The sequence below is a fragment of the Stomoxys calcitrans genome, chromosome 5, assembly GCF_963082655.1.
Source record: "Stomoxys calcitrans chromosome 5, idStoCalc2.1, whole genome shotgun sequence".
In the NCBI taxonomy this organism is placed as follows: domain Eukaryota; kingdom Metazoa; phylum Arthropoda; class Insecta; order Diptera; family Muscidae; genus Stomoxys; species Stomoxys calcitrans.
The window spans coordinates 111,710,891-111,737,416 of record NC_081556.1 but is presented as its reverse complement, the minus strand read 5'-3'; the positions used below and the strand labels follow the sequence as shown (position 1 = coordinate 111,737,416).

Below are 26,526 nucleotides of genomic sequence, written 5' to 3'. Positions count from 1 at the left end.
TACTGACTAAGTGTGAGGCGGCCACTACGGCTATGACACCTAAGGCGATGGAAGAATGGATTGAGGATGGGAGCAGCTCATACCATCGCGGTATAAACGAGGCGAAGATAGGAAACCTTGAAGAAATGGATGAGGTTTCAGATTGAATACCTGAGACAACACTTGAGGTCGAATGCGAGGCAGGAACCCTACTATTGTAATCTGGAAAATCATGTTACATGGATGGATTAAAGCTAGAGGACAGATTGGGCTTGAGGGTTTACATTGAAAACCCAGGGACTGACATCTGTTTTATACTGCCTGACCATAATACGATCCTGCTGGCGGAGATCCGGGCGATCACGGAATGCGTGAAGTGGTGTGGTGCTAACGCGAGGACGTCGAGTCTGAGCATCTTTACCGACAGTAAAATTCCCATAAGGGCAATAACAACCAGTTCACGAACAGTCTTGCAGTGCAAGAAGGAGATTAACGTCTTCTCTGAGGATGGGAAAATCCGCATCGTTTGGATGCCGGGCCAGAACGGAGTAAGGGGAAATGAAAGGGCAGACAATTTGGCGGTGAAGGCCAGAGGACTGCCGTCAATAAACTTGGGCTAACCCGAAGCCTTTCGGGTCGACGCAGTCCGAGTTAAGGGAGTGGGCGTCGAATGCACATGCAACATTGTGGAACAGCGAAACGGTCGGTAGGACGGTGAAAATCCTATGGGGATTGTGGGATCCAGATTGTGAGAAGACGTGATTATTAGCGAGAAGACGTGATTATTATTGAAAGGAAGCAAGAAAGAGGTCAGTTTTGCTATTTGTATCATAACGGGACACATAAGACTACGAACTCACTTATGTAAAATCGGTGCGGCAAGTGATAGGATGTGTAGGGCATGCGGGGAAGATGATGAGACGTTGAAGCATTTCCCTTGTCTTTGCCCGGCTTTCGCGTACAACAGATAACGGTACTTAGGTGGAGACACAATATCAGACATGAACCAACTTAGGGGAGTGGCATTGAAAACAATCAAGGATTTTGCAAGTAGCACGGAAGTCCTAACTTAAAATTTTCTTTTTAGAGGTTATGTTATAGTTTTTAGAGCGCACAACAAGCCGATTACTGGCTTAGGTGTATGTCCATAGTGGTGTATGTCCATGGAGCGGATTAATATCTGCACCCTCTTTTCAACCTGAACTAACCTAACCCGACAAAGGGTCTGAAGGCCATAAAATCTTTATTTTTTGCCCGATTTCGCTGAAATTTGGAATAGTGCGCAGTTTTAAGCCTCCCAACATCCGACCCAAATATGGTACAGATAGGACTATATTTAGATATAACTGTCATATAGACCGATCTCCCGATAAAGGGTCTGAAGGCCATAGAAGCTTTTTTTTAAACCGATTTCGCTGAAATTTCAAATTGAGAGTACGTTACCACCTCTCAATATCCCATCTAAATATGGTTCAGTTCGGACGATATTTACATATAGCTGCCATATAGACCGATCTGCCCATCAGGGGTCTGAAACTAATAAAAGCTTTTTTTGTTGTCCGATTTCGCTGAAATTTGGAATAGTGAGTTATTTTTAGCCTCCTGATACCCGACCTAAATATGGTTCAGTTCGGACTATATTTAGATATAGCTGCCATAGACCGATCTCCCGATAAGGGCCTGAAGACCATAAAAGCTTTTTTTATTACCCGATCTCGATGAAATTTAAAACAGTGAGTAGGTTAACACTTCCCAACATCAGATCGGACTATATTTAGATATAGCTGCTATATAGACCGATCCGCCGATAAGGGTTCTGAAGCCCATAAAAGCTTTATTTATTACCCGATTTCGCTGAAATTTGAAAAAGTGAGATTTCTGAGTCCCCTGACACCCGACCTTAATATGGTTCAGATCGGTTTATAATTGGATATATCTGCCAAAAAGACCACTATTTTGCTATACAAAATTGAATAGTGATATCCATATCAGACCACTCAATGTCCATGCCGGATTTGGGTGCTTAAGTTATCCAATTTTCACCGGATTGTGACGAAATGGGATTTACATATATACCCAAGGTGGTGGGTATCCAAAGTTCGGCCCGACCGAACTTTATTCCCCTTTACTTGTTAACTTGTTTACTAGATTTGTAGTTTCCAGCTTGTTTACCTCAAAGTTCCATAACAAACAATATGAAGCTTCAGAAAAGAAAATGAATAAATTTAGTTAATTTCTTTTTAATTGAAGATACCTGTTTTTCAGTCATTAGCTTCGTAATTAAATGAGGCTGAATTTAATATAAATCAGCCCTAAAAAGACCACCCACTCACTTGGGGACATTATAAATGGTAATGCATTTGTAAATGCAACAAAATCGACACATTATCGTTCACAAAGGAGTTCACTGGGGTTCATAACAAATGTCTTTGTCACTTAGCCCATGTAGATTAACATTCCAATTAGCAATAGCCAGTAACACGTCTTGAAATTTATTGACTACCTCGATTAGTTAGGCTTCAATTAAACAACGCATAAGAATTCCATTGAAATGCTACAATTCATGCCCACAGAACATTTTTTTGTTTTTTTTTAGAGAAGGTGAGACATTCCATGTGACATTGAATTTCTGATGGTTTTTAATGGGGAAAAACTAAAGGCATTGGCCAGAGACGACAAGGGGAATCCAGTATAAATTATTTTATTTTATTTTTGGAAATATGAGTTTTTGATGTTTAATAATTCGAAGACAAAAATCATGATGTAATAAATTTTGAAGTTTTTTTTTTTGTTTTATTATGCACTCTCACTTCGAATTCAAGTGAAAAACTTCCCGGTTTTTGCAAATTTTCTTAACCGCATACATTTGCATTTGTGTATGAATTAGCACACCATTGGGCGTTAATTACGAAAAGTAGAGTGCAGACCCAGATGCCGCAGCTGCCATACGTCAGAGAAGCTGGTTAGGAATTATGAAAATATGGAATATAAAAATGCTAAAAATATTGACAAGTTTTCACAGAAGTTGTTTTGATAGCAGAGGCAAAAAATCAAAGTGCAGTCTTGAGTGATGAAACAAATGTGAAACAGTCTTCGAACAAACGAATCGGAACGCAAACAAAAAATTCAAAAGCAATTTAAAGAAAACACATCCTTTAGTTAGAACAAAAACCGTTTAAACCTCCAATCATGGAACTCAAAGGATATACCGCAGTGTTTTTACAAATTACATGCGTTGCCATATTGCTGCACACCGCGGGCGGAACGGAAAAGAGCAAACACAAGCCCGGTCGTTATGTGCCAGAGCTGCATGGAGGTTTGCGAGGAAAATATGTTCCCGATTTGAGTGGCAAATACATTCACATACATCGTCCCTACGATGGTGGCTATGGCGATCGAGGCCTTAAATATGTTCACGATGCAAAGGGGAATATTTTCGTGGTCAAGTCCGATGGCAGCCCTGGCCTTTTGCCCCTGGGCTCAAAGGATCATTTGCGTTTCATGGTTGATTTCAATTACGATAACATGGGCTGGCAGACCGTCAAATTCGAATGGTTCCGTGATGGTGATGAGAACTACCAATACAGTTATGAAAATCAAAATCGCATATTCGATGTCAAGGATGGCAAGGATAAGAATGAAGTCGTAGTGGATATGCCTCAGGAACCAGAAAATGCTAATGGCTCAGCAGAATCTGAGGAAGTTGCCAGTGACAAAGAAGGTTCTGGTGATGATGGCAGTGATAGCAGTAATGAAGGTTTCAATGGTTATTATTACTCATATACGGAGCGAAAAACTTCAGCAAATGTAAGTCCTAAAGTTTTTGAACCTTTTTTTTATAAATTTAGCTAACGAGAACCTAAAACAAAGGTTCCATATTGGGCCATATCAAGATATAGTCCGGTATAGCACAATACGAAGATGGTTTCAGTTCTATAGTTTAATTTTCGAAGAGTGATGATTGCTTATAGACCGACAGACGGACAGACGAACATATATGAAGGCCACCGCGGCGAATTAGAGTACGCTTAACGCCTGAGCTGCAATCCAAGAGAGAACATTAGGAACAATTTTCAGCGGTGGTTACCTGTTTACTAAGCGGGGAGGCTGTGAGCTCTCCCAGACTATGCGACCTAGTCTAGACTTGAAGAGGTCTACCGCTTTGCTGTCACTGGCTAGAACAGACGTCTCTGTCATTGTGTTCATCATGACAGCTTACTGTCTACTCGGTTCCCATCAACGACTTTTGCAGAAGCTGTGAGGGCATCGAAGAAAGAGAGACTATAGAACACTTTCTGTGTGTGCGTGTGTGTGTCCCGCACTAACATTCAGAAGAAGTTCCACTTTAGGTTCTCATTTCTTTGATAACCTGTCTGATTTAGCGGATGGGGACATTCGCAAGTTATTGGGCTTTTTAAAGCGAAGCGGTATCTTCCTGCTTCTGTTCCTGTGGTATCACAATGGACGAAAACGTCTAAGTGAGTCTGATGGTAGACTGCCACATAAACCTTGCGGCCGCAGTTCGATTCTGGGTGTTATGGATGCGGAGGATAGACTGAGGTGGATCTACGACTACCTGGCAACAGCGCCGACTGGAGTGTGGGCATTCGTTATTCGATTTCCCAGAAGGGATGAATGGAGGGCAAATGCTCTACTTGAGGAGGATGAGACCTCGATCTACACCGAAGGAAGGAGTTCCACTTTAGGTTCTCATTTCTTTGAGAACCTGTCTGATTTAACGGATGTCTATGTGAGTCTGATGTGAGTCTGATGGTAGACTGGCACATAAACCTAACCTAACCTAACCACCGCAGATAATTTTTGAATGTTCCTGCCAAGATTCGAATCCTGGACATACGGCGTCAGAAGTTTCCCCCTGTTCCTTAGTGGAATGTTCATGGGCAAAATTTGCATTTGCAGATATAAGATACCGCCGATGGGATCACCGTGCGGCTGGCGAAGGAGGCGTAGTACCTACGCATAGTCCCTGATTCGAAAATGTTCTGAAATCGGAACACCAAGGAAAGAAGCCGTAAGGCACTGTGCGATTTTTACTACTGCAGGAGAAGGTTCAGTAGACAGGGGGGGGGGGGGGGGGGGGGGGTGGGTAACTCCCTCCCATAGTGAGACCAGTACTGACCCCTATGGCAGCACTGGTATGGAGGAACGCCTTAGAGAAGAGGACGCGTGCGAAAGAAGTTCGAGAAGGTCCAGAGACTGGCCTGCGTCGAGGGGTACTGAGATCCGCACAGCAGGCAGGCTTGGAGGCTATGCTAGATATGCAGCCAATTGAGGCCTATATTAGGAAATGCGCTGCCAGTCGCGCTTAGGCTGAAGGAGCTCACCATGCTGAAGGAGGAAGGTTGCGGTCGCAGTTCGATTCTGGGTGTAATGGATGCGGAAGATAGACTGAGGTGGATCTCCGACTACCTGGCAACAGCGCCGACTGGAGTGAGGGCATTTGTTATTCGATTTCCCAGGAGTGATGAATGGAGGGCGAATGCTCTACTTGAGGAGGATGAGACCTCGATCTACACCCATGGCTCCAAGACGGAGGCAGGGACTGGATTGGGGGTCAACTCTGATGCACTCAATATCAGTATCAGTAGCAGAGACTGCCGTATGAGTGTTTGGTCTTACAGGCAGGGATCTGTGCCCTTGCAGTGGCCGCAAGGGGAAATCCTGCAAGGGATTTACCGCTCTCGAAACTCAGAAATTATGTGCACAGTATGGCGGCGCTCAAGACCTTAGGGTCGAGGGTGATGAGGTCGATATGCATGGCGATTTGTTAGTAAGTCGATGGATAGGCTCCGGGCCCACGATGTGACGCTGACATGGGTTCCTGGACATGAGGCGATACCAGGAATGAGAGGGCGGACGAGTGCGCCAGGAGGGTTTGCCTACGTGCCATTTGTCGAGCTAATGAACCCAATAGAGGGGATGGCCAGGGCGACGTCGATGGCAAGGTGGGACTCGGTGGATGGTTGTCGGACTGCAAAGGCGCTATGGCCGGCCATCGACCGGAGGAGGACGAGAAAGTTGCTGGTGTTCGACAAGAGGTCGATGAAGTATTAAAACATCGTTTGCGTAGCAGAAGGGTTAAAATATCTCCTCAGTCAGCATCCGTAATAGGTCATTTATGGAGGCCACCCACAGGAGTGGCGTGCCTTGTGCCACTTTCTCCCATATATCTATGTCTATGTCACACAATTTATCCACCGGTTCCTTAGCATATGGTTTATCCAGTCTCTATCCAGTGCATCGATCCGCACATTGTTAAAAGCCCCCTCGAAGTCAATGCATACCACCAGGATTCTTCAATTTCATGTACAGCCTCGTGCAGGATAGTCTCCACCGATCTTAGGTATGCTGTTTACCTATGTCAAGGGAAGCGAAAACGTTTAATAAATCCGGCAGTTATGGGCCAAAGTCCCTAAATCGAATGATCGGTCTATATGGACGCTATATTCAAATATGGTCCGATTTGGCCCATTCAAGAACTCAACCAGGCTGATTGTCTCTCAACTCAGCTGATTGTCTCAAATTTTGAAAGTTGTAGCGTGAATACAAAATAGGGGCGGCCAGACCGACTGACAGACACACCGGCATCGTTACATCGTCTTAGCATTTAACGATGACCAACAACGACTTTGTAGGAAAGGAACTGGATATTGCTATGTATTACAAATGGAATAGCTAACTAAATAAACCCCTATCGATGAGTACCTTGACAGGGGTCATAACTGGACACTGTGCCGTAGGCCGCATGGCGACGCCCATCGGAATACCACTCAATAACTTCTGTAGGAGTTGCTTCGATGAGGATGAAGTGGAGACTATTGAGCGGTTGGTGTGTTCATGTCCGGGTCTGCAGAGACGTAAGCTCTCCTTTCTGGGGAGGCTTTTCTTTTGTGATCTGGGTGAACTTGCGAACGTACCTCCTGACATTTGTTGAAGGGACAGTATGGTCCCGACGCGGGGGTGCCATAAGCTCCAGCATAGGTACATAGGACGGGCATTTCTTCGTCCGCCAGCTCGGGTTCTCCATTCCTCTTGTCTTTGTATTGTACGAGAAGAGGAATGGTGAGGCCTCAAACCTCTAGTTTGAGGTCTCACATCTTCTTTCTCTTCCCTTTCAATGGGTCAGGTTTTCCTCAGAGTGAACTCACCTTTGGTGGGCAACCCACACCACCTAAACCTAAACCCTTATATCTATGAGTGCAGTTCGTTTTAAGCTTTTATATCAATGGTTAGGGACATTCATATAATCCCAGTTCCAACAGAGTGCCGTTTAGCGCCATCACTTTGTAGAGAAGTTTTACATGACAATCACCTCACTAATGTCGAATTACAATGAGTAAAAGTATTCTTAGTTTGATTACAAGTGACTTGTTTGTAAGGGGGCTATGTCTACTTATGGTTCTTTTAGAGCGATGATATGGCTGATATGGCTATGGAGGCCCTAGGTCTTCTTCAATTTAGAATTTCTGCCAAATTATGGACAAATTTAAGGGTCTATGAGACGAAAATGTGGGTATATTTGATTACAAATGACATCTGTTACAAAAGTAACGGGTAACTCGATTCACTCATACAAAATTAGTAAAACTCGCTGTAACACTCGCAAAAAGTTCCATATGAAAGGTGAATTATACTGAAGCCTATATAGCTCCTACTTGAAGAGGGCAGAGATTATTTTTCTCTCTTTGGTTTAAAGCTATGTAAACATTGATGTTTCAAAGAAACAATTTTTCGGTCTTCATGTAACATTTTTGTGTAGTGCAGGGGTCTTGGGTTCGACTCCCGCCAGAAACCTTGGTCTGTCGCTACTATGGATTCACAATGGACCCCTAAAATTGTCCAAGTGAGTCTGTAAAGAACTGCCACTCTTACCTAACCTAACCGAGTTATTTTTGTACCAGACACAATTCCTTCCAACATATTTGCTTATTGGAGATGTCTTTCGATCAATCCATCAATCAAAATTCTTAATGCTGGAATTTAATACCAGTTTTCATGTAATCCGATAATAAGTGTTTTCAATATTAAACCTGATTCATATCACAATGTATTGAATATTACATGATGGAAATACCAACAGCATTCCTCAATCAATACCAATAATTAAAGAGATACTTGAGCAGGCATCATTAGGGGTTGGCTAAAGTATATCACTCTGAGATATTCGTTGAAATAAATGAAGCATCTTCAGAATAGTGATTTAAATGCATATGCTCGTATTTGTTAACGTGACAGAAAATTTATAATATTTTTTAAACGGCTAGATATCATTAATAGCACGAAGTTTTATATTCTTGTATTGTAACAATATCATCTACTATGTGTACTCTTCTAGACTATAGCTGATGTTTTAATTGAGATTCCATTGCAGGATATTATCCCGCTTTAGAGAATTGTTTAATGCTTTCTATTCAAAGAATAGTACAGCAACAAACATTTAAAAGTCAGCAAGAGTGTGTTGTAGCTAGAAGCATTTGACTGGTTTCCTGTATCGCGATTTCATGATCGACCAAGAAAAATCATCAGCAGGAAATGTCAAATGGATCATGGTACTTTACAACCATTCCAATTAGAGTAAGTTGTAAAGCACACATCTGAATTTGAACAGGACTCTTTAAGACGACTTGATTCATAAGCGCAATAGAGAACAGATCAAATCTTACTTAACTTATCGCAATTTCATTTTCGACCACGAAAAATCATCAGCAGGAAATGTCAAATGGATCATGGTGCTTTACAACCATTCCAACTAGAGTAAGTTGTAAAGCACACATCTGAATTTGAACAGGAATTTTGAGGCGACTTGATTCATAAGTGCAATAGAAAACAAATCAAATCTTACAATCCCTTATTCCCTATTATTACTTGAATAAGGGAAGTAAGATTTTGATTCGTTTTCTATTGCGCTTATGAATCAAGTTGCCTTAAAGAGACCTGTTCAAATTCAGATGTGTGCTTTACGACTTACTCTGGTTGGAAAGGTTGTAAAGCACCATGATCCATTTGACATCTCCTGCTGATGATTTTTCTTGGTCGAAAATGAAATCGCGAAAATGAACAGGACTCTTTAAGACGACTTGATTCATAAGCGCAATAAAAACAAATCAAATCTTACTTCCCTTATTCAAACAATAATAGGGAATAGGGGATGTAAGATTTGATTTGTTTTCTATTGCGCTTATGAATCAAGTCGTCTTAAAGAGTCCTGTTCATTTTCGCGATTTCATTTTCGACCGAGAAAAATCATCAGCAGGAGATGTCAAATGGATCATGGTGTTTTACAACCATTCCAACTAGAGTAAGGACTTTTTGAGGCGACTTGATTCATAAGCGCAATAGAAAACAAATCAAATCTTACATCCCTTATTCCCTATGTTTACTTGAATAAGGGAAGGAAGATTTGATTTGTTTTCTATTGCGCTTATGAATCAAGACGTCTTAAAGAGTCCTGTTCAAATTCAGATATGAGCTTTACAACTTACTCTAGTTGGAATGGTTGTAAAGTACCATGATCAATTTGACATCTCCTACTGACGATTTTTCTTGGTCGAAAACGAAATCGCGATAAGGGAAGTAAGATTTGATTTGTTTTCTATTGTGCTTATGAATCAAGTCGCCTTAAAGAGTCCTGTTTAAATTCAGAAGTGTGCTTTACAACTTACTCTAGTTGGAATGGTTGTTAGGCACCATGATCCAATTAACATCTCCTACTGATGATTTTTCTTGGTCGATCATGAAATCGCTATACAGGAAACCAGTCAAATGCTTCTAGCAACAACACACTTTTGCTGACTTTTAAATGTTTTTTACTGTACTATTCTTTGAAGAGAAAGCATTATACAATGGTCTAAAGCCGAACAATATCCAGCAATTGAATCTCAATAAGATTTTAAGACCGAAAAAAGAAAGCGCATACAGACATAATATTTTAATTTAAAAAAGTTCAACTAATTTGTTGTTGATCTAGATGGGTTTTTAAACCCCCACCATGTTAAGGGTTAATCATTGATAAGAAATTTTAATCTTATATATAGAAATCAATTTGTGTTTGTTTGTGTGTTCCTTATAGACTCAGAAACGGCTGAACCGATTTTCTTGAAATTTTCACAGATGGTGCATAATGACCCCGTGGTGCAAATAGGGTACTACATTTTTTGATATCTGAAGGGGGGGCGGACCCTCCCCCTTACCCTAATATTCAGAAACGCCAGATCTCGGATATGGGTGGTGCGATTTAATGGAAATTTTGTGCGCTCTCATATAGTACCTTCAAAATAAAAATTTGGTATCCAAATATCGGATGGGATACCTAGGGGTGCCGCCCCACCCTAAAACCTACCAAACATATATTTACACCAATCACGACAATATGGGACTCAAATGAAAGGTATTTAGGATAAGAACACCTATCTGATATCCAATTGTCGGACCAAGTGCTAGGGGGACCACCCCAAGCCCCAAAACACCCCTAAATCGGGCATATTTACCGACCATGGCAATATGGGACTCAAATGAAAGGTATTTGCGAGTAGTATACCAATCTGATATACAAATGTGGGACCACGTTTCTGGGGGTCCACCCCTTTCCCAAAAAAAACCCCCCCAACCAGGATTTATTTACTGACCATGGGAATATGGGGCTTTAATAAAAGGTATTGGAATGTAGAATACGAATCTTATATCCAAATATGGGACCAAGTGTTTGGGGGGTCGTCTTTCACCAATAACATCCCCCAAAGGGGACAAATTTACGACCATAGCAGTATGGGGCTCAAATGAAAGTTCTGTGGGAGTAAAGCATGAATTTGATATCAATATTCGGGAAAAGTGTCTAAGGGGGCAATCCCACCCCCAAAACACCACCCAAATAGGAAGTATTTTCTGACTATTGCAATATGAGGCTAAAATAAGAGGGTTTTTAAAGTAAAACACGAATCCGAAATATATTTTCAAGGCCAACTCACTGAATGGCCGCCCATCCCCAAAACACCCCCAAGCCGGTCATGTTTGCGGATTATGGAAATATGGGGCTCAAATTAAAGGTAAGTGGGAGTAGACCATGTATCTGATATCAACATTAGGGACCAACTTTCTAGGGGATGTCCCACCCCCAAATAGGATGTATTTGCTCACCAAGACAATTTGGGTCTTACATCCAAACTTAAATTCGTAGACCAATAAAGATCATGTGGGATTCAGATAAAGGAACTTATATTGTTAAACTATTAGTCAAGTTAGCATGGAATTTCACTAAAATATCTTTAGTTGTCGAAAATGAATATTCCAACTTTTGTTCCATATAAAGTAAAAGAAGGCGCAGCGGAGCGGGCCCGGGTCAGCTAGTTTTCATATAATAATTGGTTATTATACTCTCTAAGGTAGTAAAGTTAGGTTATAGTGGCAGTAGTGCACTGGGAATCAAAGCTCGCTACCAGCTCAGCTACCGAGGCGCTTGTGATTGCTTAAATTGTTAGAAATAACTGTTTTCTACTCACTTTTGACATGCATTTACACCAGGTATATACCTGAAAATATGAAAAAAAAAAATATAATTTTACAATACGGAAAATTTTTAAGAAAAAACGTTAACATTAATAATTTATACAACAAATATTTAATAACCTATTGTATTTGTCTTTTCTTCTTTTATAGGCTAAAAATCTTCAAAGTGCCATTAAAGATGTTTTGGAATTCATAGAAGTCAATATTTTGCCAACACTGTAGTACATAAATTGCAAATCAGACTTAAGTGTTATTTCTTTGATAGTAAAGCACATTTTTATAAACAAATGAAAAAGTTATATTGATTATAATTTTTATTAAAAATCATTTTAAAATCATCTTGTACATAAAGTCGAAAATAAATGAACATGTTTTTGGATTAAAAAGTAAGAAAATGAATCAAAGTATACATTTAATATTTGTAAAGCCATTTAGCTTATCCTTTATCAGAGAAGATTAGCGGAAATCTTAAATAATGTTTATAGTAATGCGCCATGGCATGATTGTTATACATATTTCGTCATTCTGTTTGATAAGCTTAGAAATATAGGTCGCATTTTCACCAACACTCATATCGTTCTTCATTGGGCTAAAAAAATTGATACGTGTAAATTTTCGAGGAAAATACGATCTCCACCTTGATAAACGACAGACGGGCAAATGGCATAGCAAGGACCAGCAGATAGGCCGACATGGCTAAACCATATAAAGAAGAATTTCTGAGTGGAATCGTATACTTCATCACAGCTACAGTAGTGGCGCAGGTTACAATTCATTTCTAAGCATAACTGCCAAACAAATGGGTCCTCTGTTAACGAAAATTATTTTAGGACCTAAAATTCGCAATAATATCCACTTGCTTATTGTAATCAAAAAGAAACCAGTAAGGAAAGGCAAAAGTCGGGACGTGCCGACTTTACCCTTCAGGTACAAAGTGGGAGCTATGTCTTATTCTGAACCACTTTTGATGGGCCGCGTCGGATATTTTCAGAGTTGGGTTATTAAACAATCCTTATCACATTTCGGGCAAATAAGTTCAAACTGTAATAAATACGGTTCACAAATGACAACATTATTGCAAATTACCTAAAATTTAACGAATATATATATATATATGGGAGCTATATCTAATTCTAAACCGATTTCGAGCAAACTTCTCAGATGATGTGGTACTCGCCGAGAAAAGCGTTGTGCAAAATTTTGGCAAGATTGGTCAAAAAATGTGAAAATCGGGCGATATATTGGGCTGCCCAAAAAGTAATTGCGGATTTTTCATATAGTCGGCGTTGACAAATTTTTTCACAGCTTGTGACTCTGTAATTGCATTCTTTCTTCTGTCAGTTATCAGCTGTTACTTTTAGCTTGCTTTAGAAAAAAAGTGTAAAAAAGTATATTTGATTAAAGTTCATCTAAGTTTTATTAAAAATGCATTTACTTTCTTTTAAAAAATCCGCAATTACTTTTTGGGCAACCATATATCTGAGCTATGTCTAATTCTAAACCGATTTCGAGCAAACTTCTCAGACAATGTGGTACTCGTCGAGAAAAGCAAAATTTTGGCAAAATTGGTCAAAAAATGTGAAAATCGGGCGATATACATCTATGACAGCTATATCAAAATCTGAATCGATTTCCATGAAATTCACCGATATAGTCGAGATTCAAGAGAATATGCTTCCTGCCAAACTTCGAGAGAATCGGTTAACAAATGACCATTGTATTGCATTATTACTGCAAATCGGACGAACATATATATGGGAGCTGTATCCAAATCTGAAGCGATTTTTTCCAATCTCAATAGGCTTTGTCTCTAGGCGAAAAACATGCCTATACCAAATTTGAAGACGATCGGAAGAAAATTGCGACCTGTAGTTAAAACACAATTTAACATGAACAGACGGACAGACGGACAGACAGACAGACGGACATTACTATTGGGTTGCCCAAAAAGTAATTGCGGATTTTTCAAATAGTCGGCGTTGACTCTATAATTGCATTCTTTCTTCTGTCAGTTAGCAGCTGTTACTTTTAGCTTGCTTTAGAAAAAAGTGTAAAAAAAGTATATTTGATTAAAGTTCATTCTAAGTTTTATTAAAAATGCATTTACTTTCTTTTACAATATCCGCAATTACTTTTTGGGCAACCTATTAAATCGAATCCGAAAATGATTCTGTGTGGATCGGTATACTTATCGCTCTTCCTTTTCGGTGTTACAAACACATGCACTAAATTATAATACCACGTACCACAGTAGTGGGGTAGGGTATACAAATGACGGATATGTGTATCACGGTTTCCAAAAAAAAAAAAAAAAATCTCATTATAGCCAAGCGTACACATTTTTTATCCTCATGACATTTCAAGTCAATCCAGCTACAAATATCTTTTCGCTTATCTGTCGAAAGGATGCCAACTTTCCAAGGACTACAGGTGGTCGTTCAAAATTTTGAAAAATTACTTCGTTTTCTAGGTCAATGTGAATTAAAGGTGACCCAAATTGGACCATATTTTGTGATATCCTACCATGTAAAAACTTATTCAAGATTGGTGTCGTTAAGCGTCACAGCATCTGAACTTGGTATATAACCATTGAGCTGATATTTTAGTCGGACTTCTCTCACTGATATGTGGAAGTATCCCCTGTTCCTATAGAAATTCTAAATTCTAAATTCCCCCAGAATATTCCATTAATGAACAGGGGATACTTCTCTCACATCAATGAGTGTAGTCCGATTAATGTTTACGCTCAATAATAAGGGGTCTCCTTTGCTGAGTCCGAACGGCGTACCGCATAGCGATACCACTTTATAAAGATGTTTTAACATGGCAGGATACCCCACAAATGTAGCCAGCATTAGTAAAGGGAAATAAACGGTGAAAACTTTTCTGATGTTCATGAGTCATAGGCGGACATGCTTACCTCTGCGCCATTGTGGCTTCCAAGAATCCTCTGTTCTTATAAAATTTTTCAGACGGTATATTTGTCTACCCTATAAAATTATGGTTTAAATACAAAATTGCCCTTGATCATTCTGTATTGAATAGGGAGAATACTTTTCTCATATCCATGACGGTAAGTACAGGTAGAGATTCACTGATTAAAAATGCAAATTTGCCCATGAACATTACATTAAGGAACAGGGACAAACTTCTCACATATCCGTCAGTGCTTTCCGATTCAGGTTTAAGGTCAATAACAATTTTTATAAGCCGAGTCCAAAGGGTGTGCTTCAGTGCGACACCTTTTTGGGGAGAAGTTTTTACAAGGCTGATATATTGGGTTGCCCAAAAAGTAATTGCGGATTTTTTAAAAGAAAGTAAATGCATTTTTAATAAAACTTAGAATGAACTTTAATCAAATATACTTTTTTACACTTTTTTTCTAAAGCAAGCTAAAAGTAACAGCTGATAACTGACAGAAGAAAGAATGCAATTACAGAGTCACAAGCTGCAAAAAAAAATTTTCAACGCCGACTATATGAAAAATCCGCAATTACTTTTTGGGCAACCCTTAGAGTTACCTAAAAACAAAAATTAGTTATCTGAATTCGGGGTTGGGTACCGAGGGAAACCGCCCCACCAAAAATTCCGCAAAAAGCTTAAATGGACCAATCGCCCCAGTATAGAATTCAAATGAAAGGTATTTAAGAGTAGAAATGAAATCCGATGGGTAGAAATGAATCCGCTATCCAATTTAGAGCCAAATGTTTGAAGGTTCGCCCCATCTTCCACAAATACTCCCCAAGAAGACATTTACCGTCCAAGGCATTATGGGGCTCAAAGGGCAAACATTTAGGAGTGGATCATGCGTTTGATATCCATTTTTGGGACCAGGTGTCTAGTTGGACGTATTATTGGACTATCGCAAAATCGGATTCAAACGAAAGGTAATTCTCGGTGAAAAGAAATCTAAAATCTGAAGACATTTACCGACCAAGGTATTATGGGGCTCAAAGGGCAAGTATTAAGGAGTGGATCACGAGTTTGATATCCATTTTTGGGACCAAATGTCTGGTTGGACGTACTGTTGGACCATTGCAAAATCTTCTTAGCGATTTTCTATGAAACCACCCGCGATTTCGTATGGAACCACCCAAACTCGTCGGTAGGATTTGTCAAAAAAGGTATGTCTTATAGGTTAAAACTATGCTCTTAAGAGTATTTTCGTTAAAGAAAATGTATAGAAAAGTCACAACAAAATATATAAATAGCAAATTCAATTTAAAGATATCCACTTTTTTTAAACTTTTGGTTCTTTGGCTCGTTTTTCGTGCTAAATTCTTACCAATAAGGAAAAATCTTAAATTTTCAGCCAGCTGTTTTTTTTGTGCATTCCGCTTTCGACCAATTGATATGCACCTTAACAACAGCCTGTAGAATTTTTTACTCTTTACCAAAATATCAACACTCCATTTATCACACAAACATACATTTTTATTTGGACATGACAAAATAAATTTATCAAAGCCAGTACACATTTACAATTTTCTTTTTTTACGATTTAACACAAATTATTCAATATAAAAGCTAACAGCCAACGGATTACTTCTTTTTATTGTCGGCATTTGCAGCCAAGTAGGCCAACAATTTTGGTATATGAGGTGGAATGGGTGGCAAATGATCGCCCTGAGCTACAAATCCATTGTCGTCGGCCACATAATCGACTCGATAAAGATTGCCATCATCGCCGGTGTATTCGTAATAACCCTTGGAACGAAGTCCCGAATCGGTTTGTAGAGGTTCGATGCGACCATTTTCTTCGGCTAATATGCCATTTTCTGTTTCATAGCTAAATGGAGTAAACAACTTTTATTAATTAATGATATTAAAAATACGATTTGTTCCATAAATACTTCAACTTAATGATCATTAACTTTATATTTGAACAACTATGTGTTTTAAATATACTTTAAAGCATACTTTTAGACTGAAACTGCAAAATGTTATAGACATTATTATAGGAAATCTCAACAGCTATACAAATGTTAATCATATAAATGAGTTTTTAAAACCAAATAAAATATACAGCATGCTCATATTTTCTTAATTTAGACACAAAATAAATACAATAAATTGCTGCCATTTAACAAAATAGCAATAAACTACTACGAAAATAACAGATGAGATTCTAATAATTTTAGCAACATTTTTCAAAAATTGAATTTTGAAAGTATAAATTGGATTGTTATACCCACCACCATACGATGGGGGTATACTAATCTAGTCCTTCCGTTTGTAATACCTCGAAATATAGATCTAGGACCCCATAAAGTATATATATTCTTGATCGTCTCGATATTCTAACTCGATCGAGCCACGTCCGTTCGTTTGTCTGTCGAAATCACGATAGCGATCGAACGCGCAAAGCTAACAGCTTGAAATTTTGTACAGATACTTGAAATTGATGTAGGTCACTGGGGATTGCAAATGGGCCATACCGGTTTAGATATGGATATAGCTCCCATATAAACCGATCTCCCGATTTGACTTCTTCAGCCCCTGGAAGCCACAAATTTCGGCCGATTTGGCTGATATTTAGCACATAGTGTTCCCTTATGACATCCAACAACTGCGTCGAATACAGTCCAAATCGGTTTATAACCTGATATAGCTCCCATATAAACCGAACTCTCGATTTGACCTCTTCTGCCCCTGGAAGCCGTTATTTTTGTCGGATTTGGCTGATATTTTGCACGTAGTAATCTGTTGCGACTTCCAACAACCGTGCCAAGTGCATTCCAAATCGGTGAAGAACCTCATATAGCTTCAATATAAGCCGACCTCCCGATTTGATTTCTTGAGCCCCTGGAAGCCGGAATTTTTGTCCGATGTGGCTGATATTTTGCACGTAGTAATCTGTTGCGACTTCCAACAACCGTGCCAAGTGCATTCCAAATCGGTGAAGAACCTCATATAGCTTCAATATAAGCCGACCTCCCGATTTGATTTCTTGAGTCTTGGCAAGCTGCAATTTTTTCCGATTTGGCTGAAATTGTTCGTGTAGTGTGCTGTTGTGACTTTCAACAGCTGTGGTAAGTACGGTCCGAATCGGTCTATAATCTGATATAGCTCCCATATAAACCGATCTCCTGATTAGACTTCTTGAGTCTTTGCAAGCCGCAAAGTCCGATTTGGCTGAAATTTCGCATGCGGTGTTCTGTTACGACTTTCAACAACTGTGCCAGGTACGGTCAGTCAGTTGCCCAAAAAGTAATTGCATCTGCCCGGTTTATATGGGAGCTGTATCAGGTTATATTGGGTTGCCCAAAAAGTAATTGCAGATTTTTCATATAGTCGGCGTTGACAAATTTTTTCACAGCTTGTGACTCTGTAATTGCATTCTTTCTTCTGTCACTTATCAGCTGTTACTTTTAGCTTGCTTTAGAAAAAAAGTGTAAAAAAAGTATATTTGATTAAAGTTCATTCTAAGTTTTATTAAAAATGCATTTACTTTCTTTTAAAAAATCCGCAATTACTTTTTGGGCACCCAATAGGATTAGGGAAGAGGTATTAGATGTGACGATATGTTTGAAAATCTGATCGCGGTTGAGGATTGAAGAGTCACCATGGAACACTCTTTCTCTGACCACCGCTATATTAGGTTTAGAATAGCACGGCCACAGCCGAATCCGATAAGCTTCCGGAATAAGTTGAAAACCAACTGAACAAAATAGTAGCCTTCCGACTACTCAGAAGAAGACTTGGGCAAGATAATTTAGATTGTCTAAGCATGGAAGAGATTGACGAAAATATCAACAGGATTACGACTGCACTGGTGGGATCCTTCGAAGATAGTTGTCCTCTTCGGGAATGAAAATCAGCCCAAGAAATCAACCCTGGATGACCGGGGAGGTTCGCAATATTGGGAAAGAGGTCCGCAGACATTTTAACAGAGCACGTCGTAAAAAAGCGGAAGTTTATTGGGATGTGTATTACACGCGGCTCAAGGAATACAATAAGATTGCCACTCTGGTGCATCCTGGAAGCTTTCCTGCAAACAGGTTGAAAGCGTTAATAGCGCCGCCAAGTTAAAGAGGTTTCTCTCAAAAACCCATGTCCAAACTGAAACTTTAGTAGACAACATGGTAATGAGAGCAGAGACGACGGACGGAAAGCCCATTTGCCCTAGATGCGAAGGAACTCAAGGAGATACCGTAATCTTGGAATAATGATGTTGAATGAAGGTTTATAATTACGAAATTTATGGTGAAGGAATCCTTGAGGAGCTTCAAACCATTTGAGTCGCCCGGACCTGATGGAATATTTCCGGCGTTGCTACAGAAAGAGGCAGACTATCTGGTGCCCCACCTGGCCAAAACTTTAACAGCGTGCCTAGTACTTTTTAATACTCCGAAAGCCTGGCAGGAGGCAAGGGTGGTATTTATACCTAAGTCCGGCAAGGCAAGTTATGCAACACCAAAGGCCTATAGACCCATAAGCCTTACGTCCTTTCTACTCAAAACCATGAAACGTATTGTGGACACCGTGATAAAAAGTATGACATCCAGTCAACTGCTCAAATACAAACAGCATGCCTTTGTCAAGGGAAGGTCGCTGGAGACTGCCCTGCACGAGGATGTGCATAAAATAGAACAATCCTTCGATGCCAAAAAGTACACACTGGCGGTATGCATTGACATCGAGGGGGCTTTTAACAATGTGCGGAGCGACACACTGATTCAATCCTTAGACCAGTACCGGATGGACCCGGTCCTTAGAGACTGGATAAACCATATGCCAAGGATCAGGTGGATAAATTGTTTGTCCCATGGCATATATATAGGGGAGAAAGTGGCACAAGGCACGCCACAGGCGGGCATTTTATCGCCACTCTTATGGGTGACCTATGTAAATGACCTATTAAGGATATTGACTGAGGAGGGATTTGAACGCGACTGCTACGCAGACGATGTTATAATACTTCTAAGGGGTATGGCACATGAGTGGGCTAGACCCAGAGGTCTCAATGTTAACCCAGAGAAGACTGAAATATGCCTGTTCACGAGGAAGACGAAGATGGGCCAATTTAACGCACCTCGTTTCCTCTATAAGACGATTTCGATATCTGACAAGGTCAAATACTTAGGTGTGATCTTGGACAGGAAAGTGAATTGGAAGTGTCACATTCAGGACCGTACTGAGAAGGCTCACAGATGTTGGGCACTCCTTTATTGCTTTATCCACCGCCATAGGTTCTATCGCACAGTGCCCTGTTATGACTCCTGTTATAGTCTACAGTGGACCTCATATCGAAAGAACACTTATCCTGTCCCCAGCCGGTTTACTATGGGCCACCTTAACTACGACTTCCACCTTAACTACGACTCCGCGCTGTCCATTTCACCTACTTTCCCTTACTTTCACCTTAACTACGAATCCGCGCGGTCCATTTCACCTACTTCGTCCAGTGGCTCCATAAAAGGCATATACACATAGTCGGGGAATGATTTGTTCGCCGAGTATAGGTCCCTTCTTACTTATACGCCCACATTTTTGTTTTCCAGAATAACAAAGTTTATGGAAACCCAAGTCAGCGCTATGTCATGATCCTGGAGCTTATTCAGGAATTCTAATATTCCATAATGCATATTTTCCTCCCTGTCCCTAAATCCAAACCCCTCGTTATATAAGTCATTAATATTTCAATTCCTCCTCCTGCATTTTTACCGACAATTTTAAGCCTATCGAAGTGGATCACGATTCTTATTAACTTTTACCCCCGACTTCACTTTTCCCGGAATGCCATATTTTCCGGAACTTAAGTCAGCGCTATTTCATAAGCCCGGAGCTTATCCAAGGATTCTAAAATTCCACAATACACATTGTTCTCTCTATCCAAAACCAAAGCCTTGTCCATATAGGTTAGGTTATTAGGATATTAATCCGCCCCATTACACACCAATATGACAGCAATCGGCTTGCTATGCGCTCTAAATACTAAAAAAAGTAACCCCGAAAAAGAAAATTCTTGTTAGGAATTCCGTGCTACTTACAAAATCCTTAATTGTTTTCCATGCCACGCCCCTAAGATGGTTCATGTATGGTATTATGTCCCCACCTATGTGGCGGTATCTGCAAGACCCGAAAGCCTGACAATGACAAAGCAAAAGCTTCAACGTCTAATCATCTTCCCCACATGCCCTACACATGCTATCACTTGACGCAACGATTTTACATAATTGAGCTCGTAGTCCTATGCGTCCCGTTAAGATACCGAGAGCTATACTGATGTACTTCTCACTTCTTTTCAGTAATAGACTCGTCTTCTCACGATCTGGATCCCCCCATAGGATTTTCGCCGTCCTACCGAACGTTTCGCTGTTCCACAGTGTTGCATGCGCATTCATAGCCCACTCCCTTAACTGAGACTTAGTCGACGAAAGGCTTCAGGTTGACCAAGTTTATTGACGGCAGTCCTCTGGCCTTCACCGCCAAATCGTCTGCTTTTTCAAACCCCTTACTACGTTAAGGCCCAGCACCCAAACGGTGCGGATTTTGCCATCCTCAGAGAAGGCGTTAATCTCCTTCTTACACTCCAAGGCTGTTCTTGATCTTACCGCCCTGGTTGTTATTGCCCTTATGGCAATTTTACTGTCAGTAAAGATGTTCATACTCGAGGCCCTAGCGTTAACACCACACCACCTTAAGCATTCCGTGATCGCCCGGATCTCCACCTGCACGCCCATATCAGGCATTCTAAAACAGATCTCAGGCCCCAGGCGCACTCTGTCCTCTGGCTTTAATTTATCCCTGTAACATGATCTTCCAGATGGCAATACTAGGATTCCGTCAATCCAAGACTGAGCCGCTGGCAGCAGTGCCTCGCACTGGACTTTAAGGTTTATCTCAGATATTCCATCGAAAGCCTCTTCCCTTCATGTCATCGCCTCGATTATTGAGTGATGGTATGAGCTGTTATGAGGAGGCCACCGAAGCGCAGAGAGGCTGGCGCTGAACGTCTGGATTCGAATCCTGGCGAGAACATCAGAAAAATGTTCAGCGGTGGTTTTCCCCTCCTAATGCTGGCAACATTTGTGAGGTACTATACCTTGTAAAAAATTCTCTCCAAAGAGGTGTCGCACTGCGGCATGCCGTTCGGACTTGGCGATAAAAAAAGAAGGCCCTTTATCATTGAGCTTAAACTTGAATCGGACTGCACTCATTGATATGTGAGAAGTTTGCCCCTGTTCCTTAGTGGAATGTTCATGGGAAAAACTTGCATTTGCATGAGCTGCTCCCATCCTCAATCCATTCTCCCATCGTCTTGAGACTCATAGCCGCAGTAGCTGCCTCCCGCTTAACCTGCATGTCAATAGCTCGGATATCTAGAATAATCTCCAGTGCCTTGGTCGGCGTGATTCTCATCATAGGCGGAGCATGCCAAGACAACATGTTCTATAAACCTGTCGTATGGTCCTTATGTTGCACTTGTTCTCCATAGCACTCCACCAAACTACTGAGGCTTAAGTAAGTATTGGTCTAATCACGCTCCTGTAGAGCCAGTGTACTATCCTCGAATTCAGGCTCCATTTCGAGCTTACGGCCCATCTACATAGTGCCCAACATTTGTGAGCCTTCTCAGTGCGCTCCTGAATGTGACACTTCCAATTCAGTTTCCTGTCCAAGATCACACCTAAGTATTTGACCATGTCAGATATCGAAATCGTCTTATTGAGGAAACGTGGTGCGTTAAATTGACCCACCTTCGTCTACCTCGTGAACAGGCATATTTCAGTCTTCTCTGGGTTAACATTGAGACCTCTGGGCCTAGCACAGTCATATGACATATGCAAGACCATTTCGGCCCTTCAACCCCCTTAGAAGTATTATAACATCGTCTGCGTAGCAGACGGGTTCATATCCCTCCTCATTCAGCATCCGTAATAGGTCATTTATGGTGATCACCCATAGGAGTGGCGATAAAATGCCCCCTTTGGGGTGTGCTTTGTGCCACTTTCTCCCTTATATTTATGCCCTGGGACAAACAATTTATCCACCTATTCCTTAGCATATGGTCTCTAGTCTCTAAGGACCGGATCCACCCGATACTGGTCTAAGGATTGGATCAGTGTGTCGGTTCGCACATTGTTGGCCTGCAGACCGATTCGCCTTAAGTCCTTTCTATTCAAAACCATGGAAAGTACTTTGGCCACCATGACAAAGTGTAGAACATCCAGCGAATTACTCAAATACAAACATCATGCCTATGTCAAGGGAAGGTCGGTGGAAACTGCCCTGGACAAGGTTGTGCATAAGATAAAAGAATCCTTCTATGCCAAAACGCACACACTGGCGGTATGCATTGACATGGAAGGATTCTTCTATCTTATGCACAACTTCGTCCAGGGCAGAATCCTTCTATGCCAAAACGCACACACTGGCGGTATGCACTGACATCGAAGGATTCTTCTTATGCACAACCTTGTCCAGGGCAGTTTCCCCCGACCTTCCCTTGACATAGGCATGCTGTTTGTATTTGAGCAGTTCTTTGGATGCCCTACTCTTTATCATGGTGTTCACAATGCGTTCCATGGTTTTGAGTAGAAAGGACTTAAGGCTTATCGGTCTGTAGGCCTTTGGTGTCGCATAACTTGCCTTGCCGCTTGGGCTTGGGTATAAATATCACCCTTGCCTCTTGTCAGGCTTTCGGAGTATGTGCAAGTCCTAGGCACGTTGTGAAAATATTGGCCAGGTGGGGCGCCAGAAAGTCTACCTCCTTCTGTAGTAACGCCGGAAATATTCCAGGTTCGGGTGACTTAAATAGTTTGAAGCTCCTCAAGGATTCCTTCACCATAAATTCCGTAATTATAAACCTTCGATCACATTTAAGGCTTACAGATTATGGTTACAATGTTCAAGAAGGTATTCAAGCTGGGAATGGGTCCTGAATGTGAAGATGGTCTCTTGGCTCCACATTAATGTAATAATGTAAAGCGTTTGTAGTAAGGTAGGAGCTATGGAGAGGATGTGCAACATATTGAACAAGTTTAAAGAACATGTTTTGGCATTGTGGGGCATTCAAATTGTAAAACCTGTTCCACTATCATCCTTTTCAATTTTAACGTAAAGGATAAAGTACATAAAATCCTTTGGCTTCACTTCACGAATCATTAAAAAACAGTCTGCTAAGTCTCACATCATACATTTACGTTATTAGACATACTTACAGATAATGATATCCATCTTCTTCCACCTTATCCTCTAGACGAATTATGGCCCAGCCATTACGACCTTCTCCACTGCCCTTGCCCTTGGGCAAGGGCTTGGGAGTGGCTGCAGGAAGACCACCACCTCCTGAGTTTTTAGATCCTCCACCTGCACCAGCACCACCACCACCTGGACCAAAACGATCTTTGGTCGGCTTATAGGGATTATTATCTCCCTTATATCCTCCATCTGGTCGATCATCGTGCACATATTTCACATCCATGTGAACATATTTGCCATCATTGCCTCCACGATATTTGCCATCGCCACCACCGCGATATTTGCCATCCCCGGCGGGACGATAACGGCCATCGGTGTTGACCGGTTTGGGAGGTGGCCTATAGCGGCCATCACCCTGAGCCTTAACAACCACTGTGGCCATCACTACCACTACCAAAGCACACAGCTGCAATTGAGAGCAAATTTGAAAATCGAAAATCCTTAACACCTTCACCCCATAAGCGATCCCATTAACAAAAATACGCACCAATGACTTCAGTAATCCGTTCATTGCGTTACAATATGCAAGAATAGAATGATGATATTAGCAATGGAAAAATTCTAGCAATTATCCGGCTATTTATACCGGGCTTGCACTTGCATTGTAAATTGCCTTTCAGATTGGATTGATGCCGCCAATGCAGACTGATGGCGCGATGACGATAAGTGGAGGTGATGCCTTGTAACTCACTCAGCTCACCCACCAGCCGGCATGAGAGTTTACGCGTTTGCCAGTCCGTCCCATCCATCCATCTTATGACGATATGTTTTTTTTTTTTCAATTTTTTATTAAAAATTTAAATTTCTATTTGTGAAATACCTGCCTGATTCAAAGTCGGCTATTAGAGATAAGCCAAACTGCGCAGCAGCAGAGATGATCAAGTGCTGCTGCAGCTGGCCATCATCATCATCAGTTCTCAAACTTGTCCATATAAAGTGTAACAGTTTACAATGCGTTTGCTCTTTACATGCATTTGAGACTCTAGGAGAGTAGAATCAAGACTCAATTTTCTGTGTGAATATATTTTTAAGAAAATTATTTAATTTGGCAAAAATTTCAAACAAAATCTTTTGAAATTGCTTCGAAAATTTCATTTTGGCAATTATCTTGGGATGGACGGGTTCTGCTAAAAATGTATACCAAATAAATTTAGTTGAAGAGCAAAGATATACTTCACATAACAAATGTTTGCCAAACTAGGCAAAAATTAAAACTTTTAAGGGTCATAGGTGGCTAATCGAGAGATCTGCTCAAAAGTTCAACTCCGAAAATAGGTTTATATTAGAGCTGTATTAGATTATACACCGATTTGGACCATATTTGTCACGAATGTTGAAAGTCGTAACAGAGAACAACGTGCAAAACTTCAACCCACTGGGATAAAAATTGCGGCGTCAAGAATCTCAAGACGCTAAATCGGGATATCGGATTATATGTATCAGGTATTCCGGCCGACACGGTATAACGGTGAGCACCCCACGGGCTGGAACTTAGATCTCCGATTTGTGTGGTGTTCATCGTTATCACGGGAAGCTTAGTTGAAAGCTTCCGGGCGCATCCACAGGTTGCGGATAGTGGAAAGCTTCGTTTTAATGTGGAGTAGCTGCAAATAAGGCCGCGGGCAGTCAGACACGGTATAACGGTGAGCACCTCATGGGCTGGAACTTAGATATCCGACTTGTGTTGTGTTTATCGTTATCATGGGAAGCTTAGTTGAAAGCTTCCGGGCGCGTCCACAGGTTGCGGATAGTGGAAAGCTTCGTTTTTATGTGGAGTAGCTGCAAATAAGGCCACGGGCAGTCAGCGATTTCGAGAGGAGTGAGGAGTCAGATGGCACAGGCTCATATTTATATACTGATTGCCAATGATACTAGAGATGACTAGGCGAGTTATTGAAGCGCCCTTAAATAACCAATGGCCAACATCAGCGCCTGTTCCCAGGTTAGGGGCGGCTGAAGGCGAGCGTCAGAACTTGGAGCAAACGGCTCGCGACATCGAGTGATACACTTGCGATCCCACAAAACCTTTGCGGTTGGGCGTTGGGTCAGTAACCCGCCCCGGAAAATTACAAGAACAACTTTGAGAAACAAGAAGAATAGAAAGAACGGACTCCCCTAACGTTGACGACCCAAGCAATCGAAAAAAGGACCATGATTTGCGGATGTGCACCTGGAATGTTCAGACTATTTGAAGAGAAAGTTCAGTAGGCGCATTGGCGGATGTATTGGAGAAGTAAAAGGCAAATATTACCGCCTCACAGGAAGTGCGATGGACCTGAAATGGCGTCACAGCAAAACCAAACGGTGACGAACTATACTATACTTGCCATGACAATAGGTTGTGGATTTGTGGTTAGTCGGAGACGGAGAAACACCTTGACTCCAGCTTTACTCCGGTGGATGAGAGGCTAGCCACAATCGACATAAGAGCCAAATTTTCCAACATCAGCCTTATTTGTGCCCATGACCCGACGGAAGACCAAGGCAGAGCAGACCAAGGTGCGCCTAGAGAGAGAATACGACCACTGCCCCGTCCATGATACTAAAATCATTCTGGGAGATTTTATTACTTAAATAGGATAGGAAGACATTTTTGGTCCAACAGTCGGAAAGTTTAGCCTCCCCGAGATAACGTCCGACAATGGCACTAGCACCAGATTCCAACATAAAAAAATTCACAAAGCCACAGGGCTGTCCACCGATGGAAACACGAGAAACCAAATTGATTACGGTGTGATAGATGGAATGTATTCATACAGAGTGTTAGATGTATGATCAATCCGTGGATCGAAGAAGGAGCGAAATGGTCGATGCGCT

General features: G+C 41.1%; 2 protein-coding genes across 2 annotated transcripts; one reads left to right on the top strand and one right to left on the bottom strand.

Annotated features, from left to right (window-relative positions):
• Window positions 1-3,016: 3,016 nt before the first annotated feature.
• Window positions 3,017-11,914, top strand: LOC106086360 (uncharacterized). The gene is made up of 2 exons (XM_013250998.2): window positions 3,017-3,786; window positions 11,653-11,914. The coding sequence occupies exons 1-2, from the start codon at window positions 3,169-3,171 to the stop codon at window positions 11,722-11,724; spliced, it is 690 nt and encodes a 229-aa protein (XP_013106452.2). The 5' UTR covers window positions 3,017-3,168; the 3' UTR covers window positions 11,725-11,914.
• Window positions 11,915-15,948: 4,034 nt separating this feature from the next.
• Window positions 15,949-24,287, bottom strand: LOC106086358 (larval cuticle protein LCP-30). The gene is made up of 3 exons (XM_013250996.2): window positions 24,197-24,287; window positions 23,670-24,115; window positions 15,949-16,291 (listed from the first exon to the last, which is right to left on the bottom strand). The coding sequence occupies exons 1-3, from the start codon at window positions 24,218-24,220 to the stop codon at window positions 16,045-16,047; spliced, it is 717 nt and encodes a 238-aa protein (XP_013106450.1). The 5' UTR covers window positions 24,221-24,287; the 3' UTR covers window positions 15,949-16,044.
• Between the last annotated feature and the right edge of the window lie 2,239 nt (window positions 24,288-26,526).

Bases quoted from the DNA above. Each gene is read 5' to 3' on its own strand.
- LOC106086358 (XM_013250996.2), bottom strand. From the start codon at position 24,220: ATGAACGGATTACTGAAGTCATTG. The intron at 24,116-24,196 runs GTGCGTATTTTT...TCTCAATTGCAG, and splicing joins ACGGATTACTGAAGTCATTG to CTGTGTGCTTTGGTAGTGGT. The intron at 16,292-23,669 runs GTAAGTATGTCT...TACTCCATTTAG, and splicing joins GAAGATGGATATCATTATCT to CTATGAAACAGAAAATGGCA.
- LOC106086360 (XM_013250998.2), top strand. From the start codon at position 3,169: ATGGAACTCAAAGGATATACCGCAGTGTTTTTACAAATTACATGCGTT. The intron at 3,787-11,652 runs GTAAGTCCTAAA...CTTCTTTTATAG, and splicing joins AGCGAAAAACTTCAGCAAAT to GCTAAAAATCTTCAAAGTGC.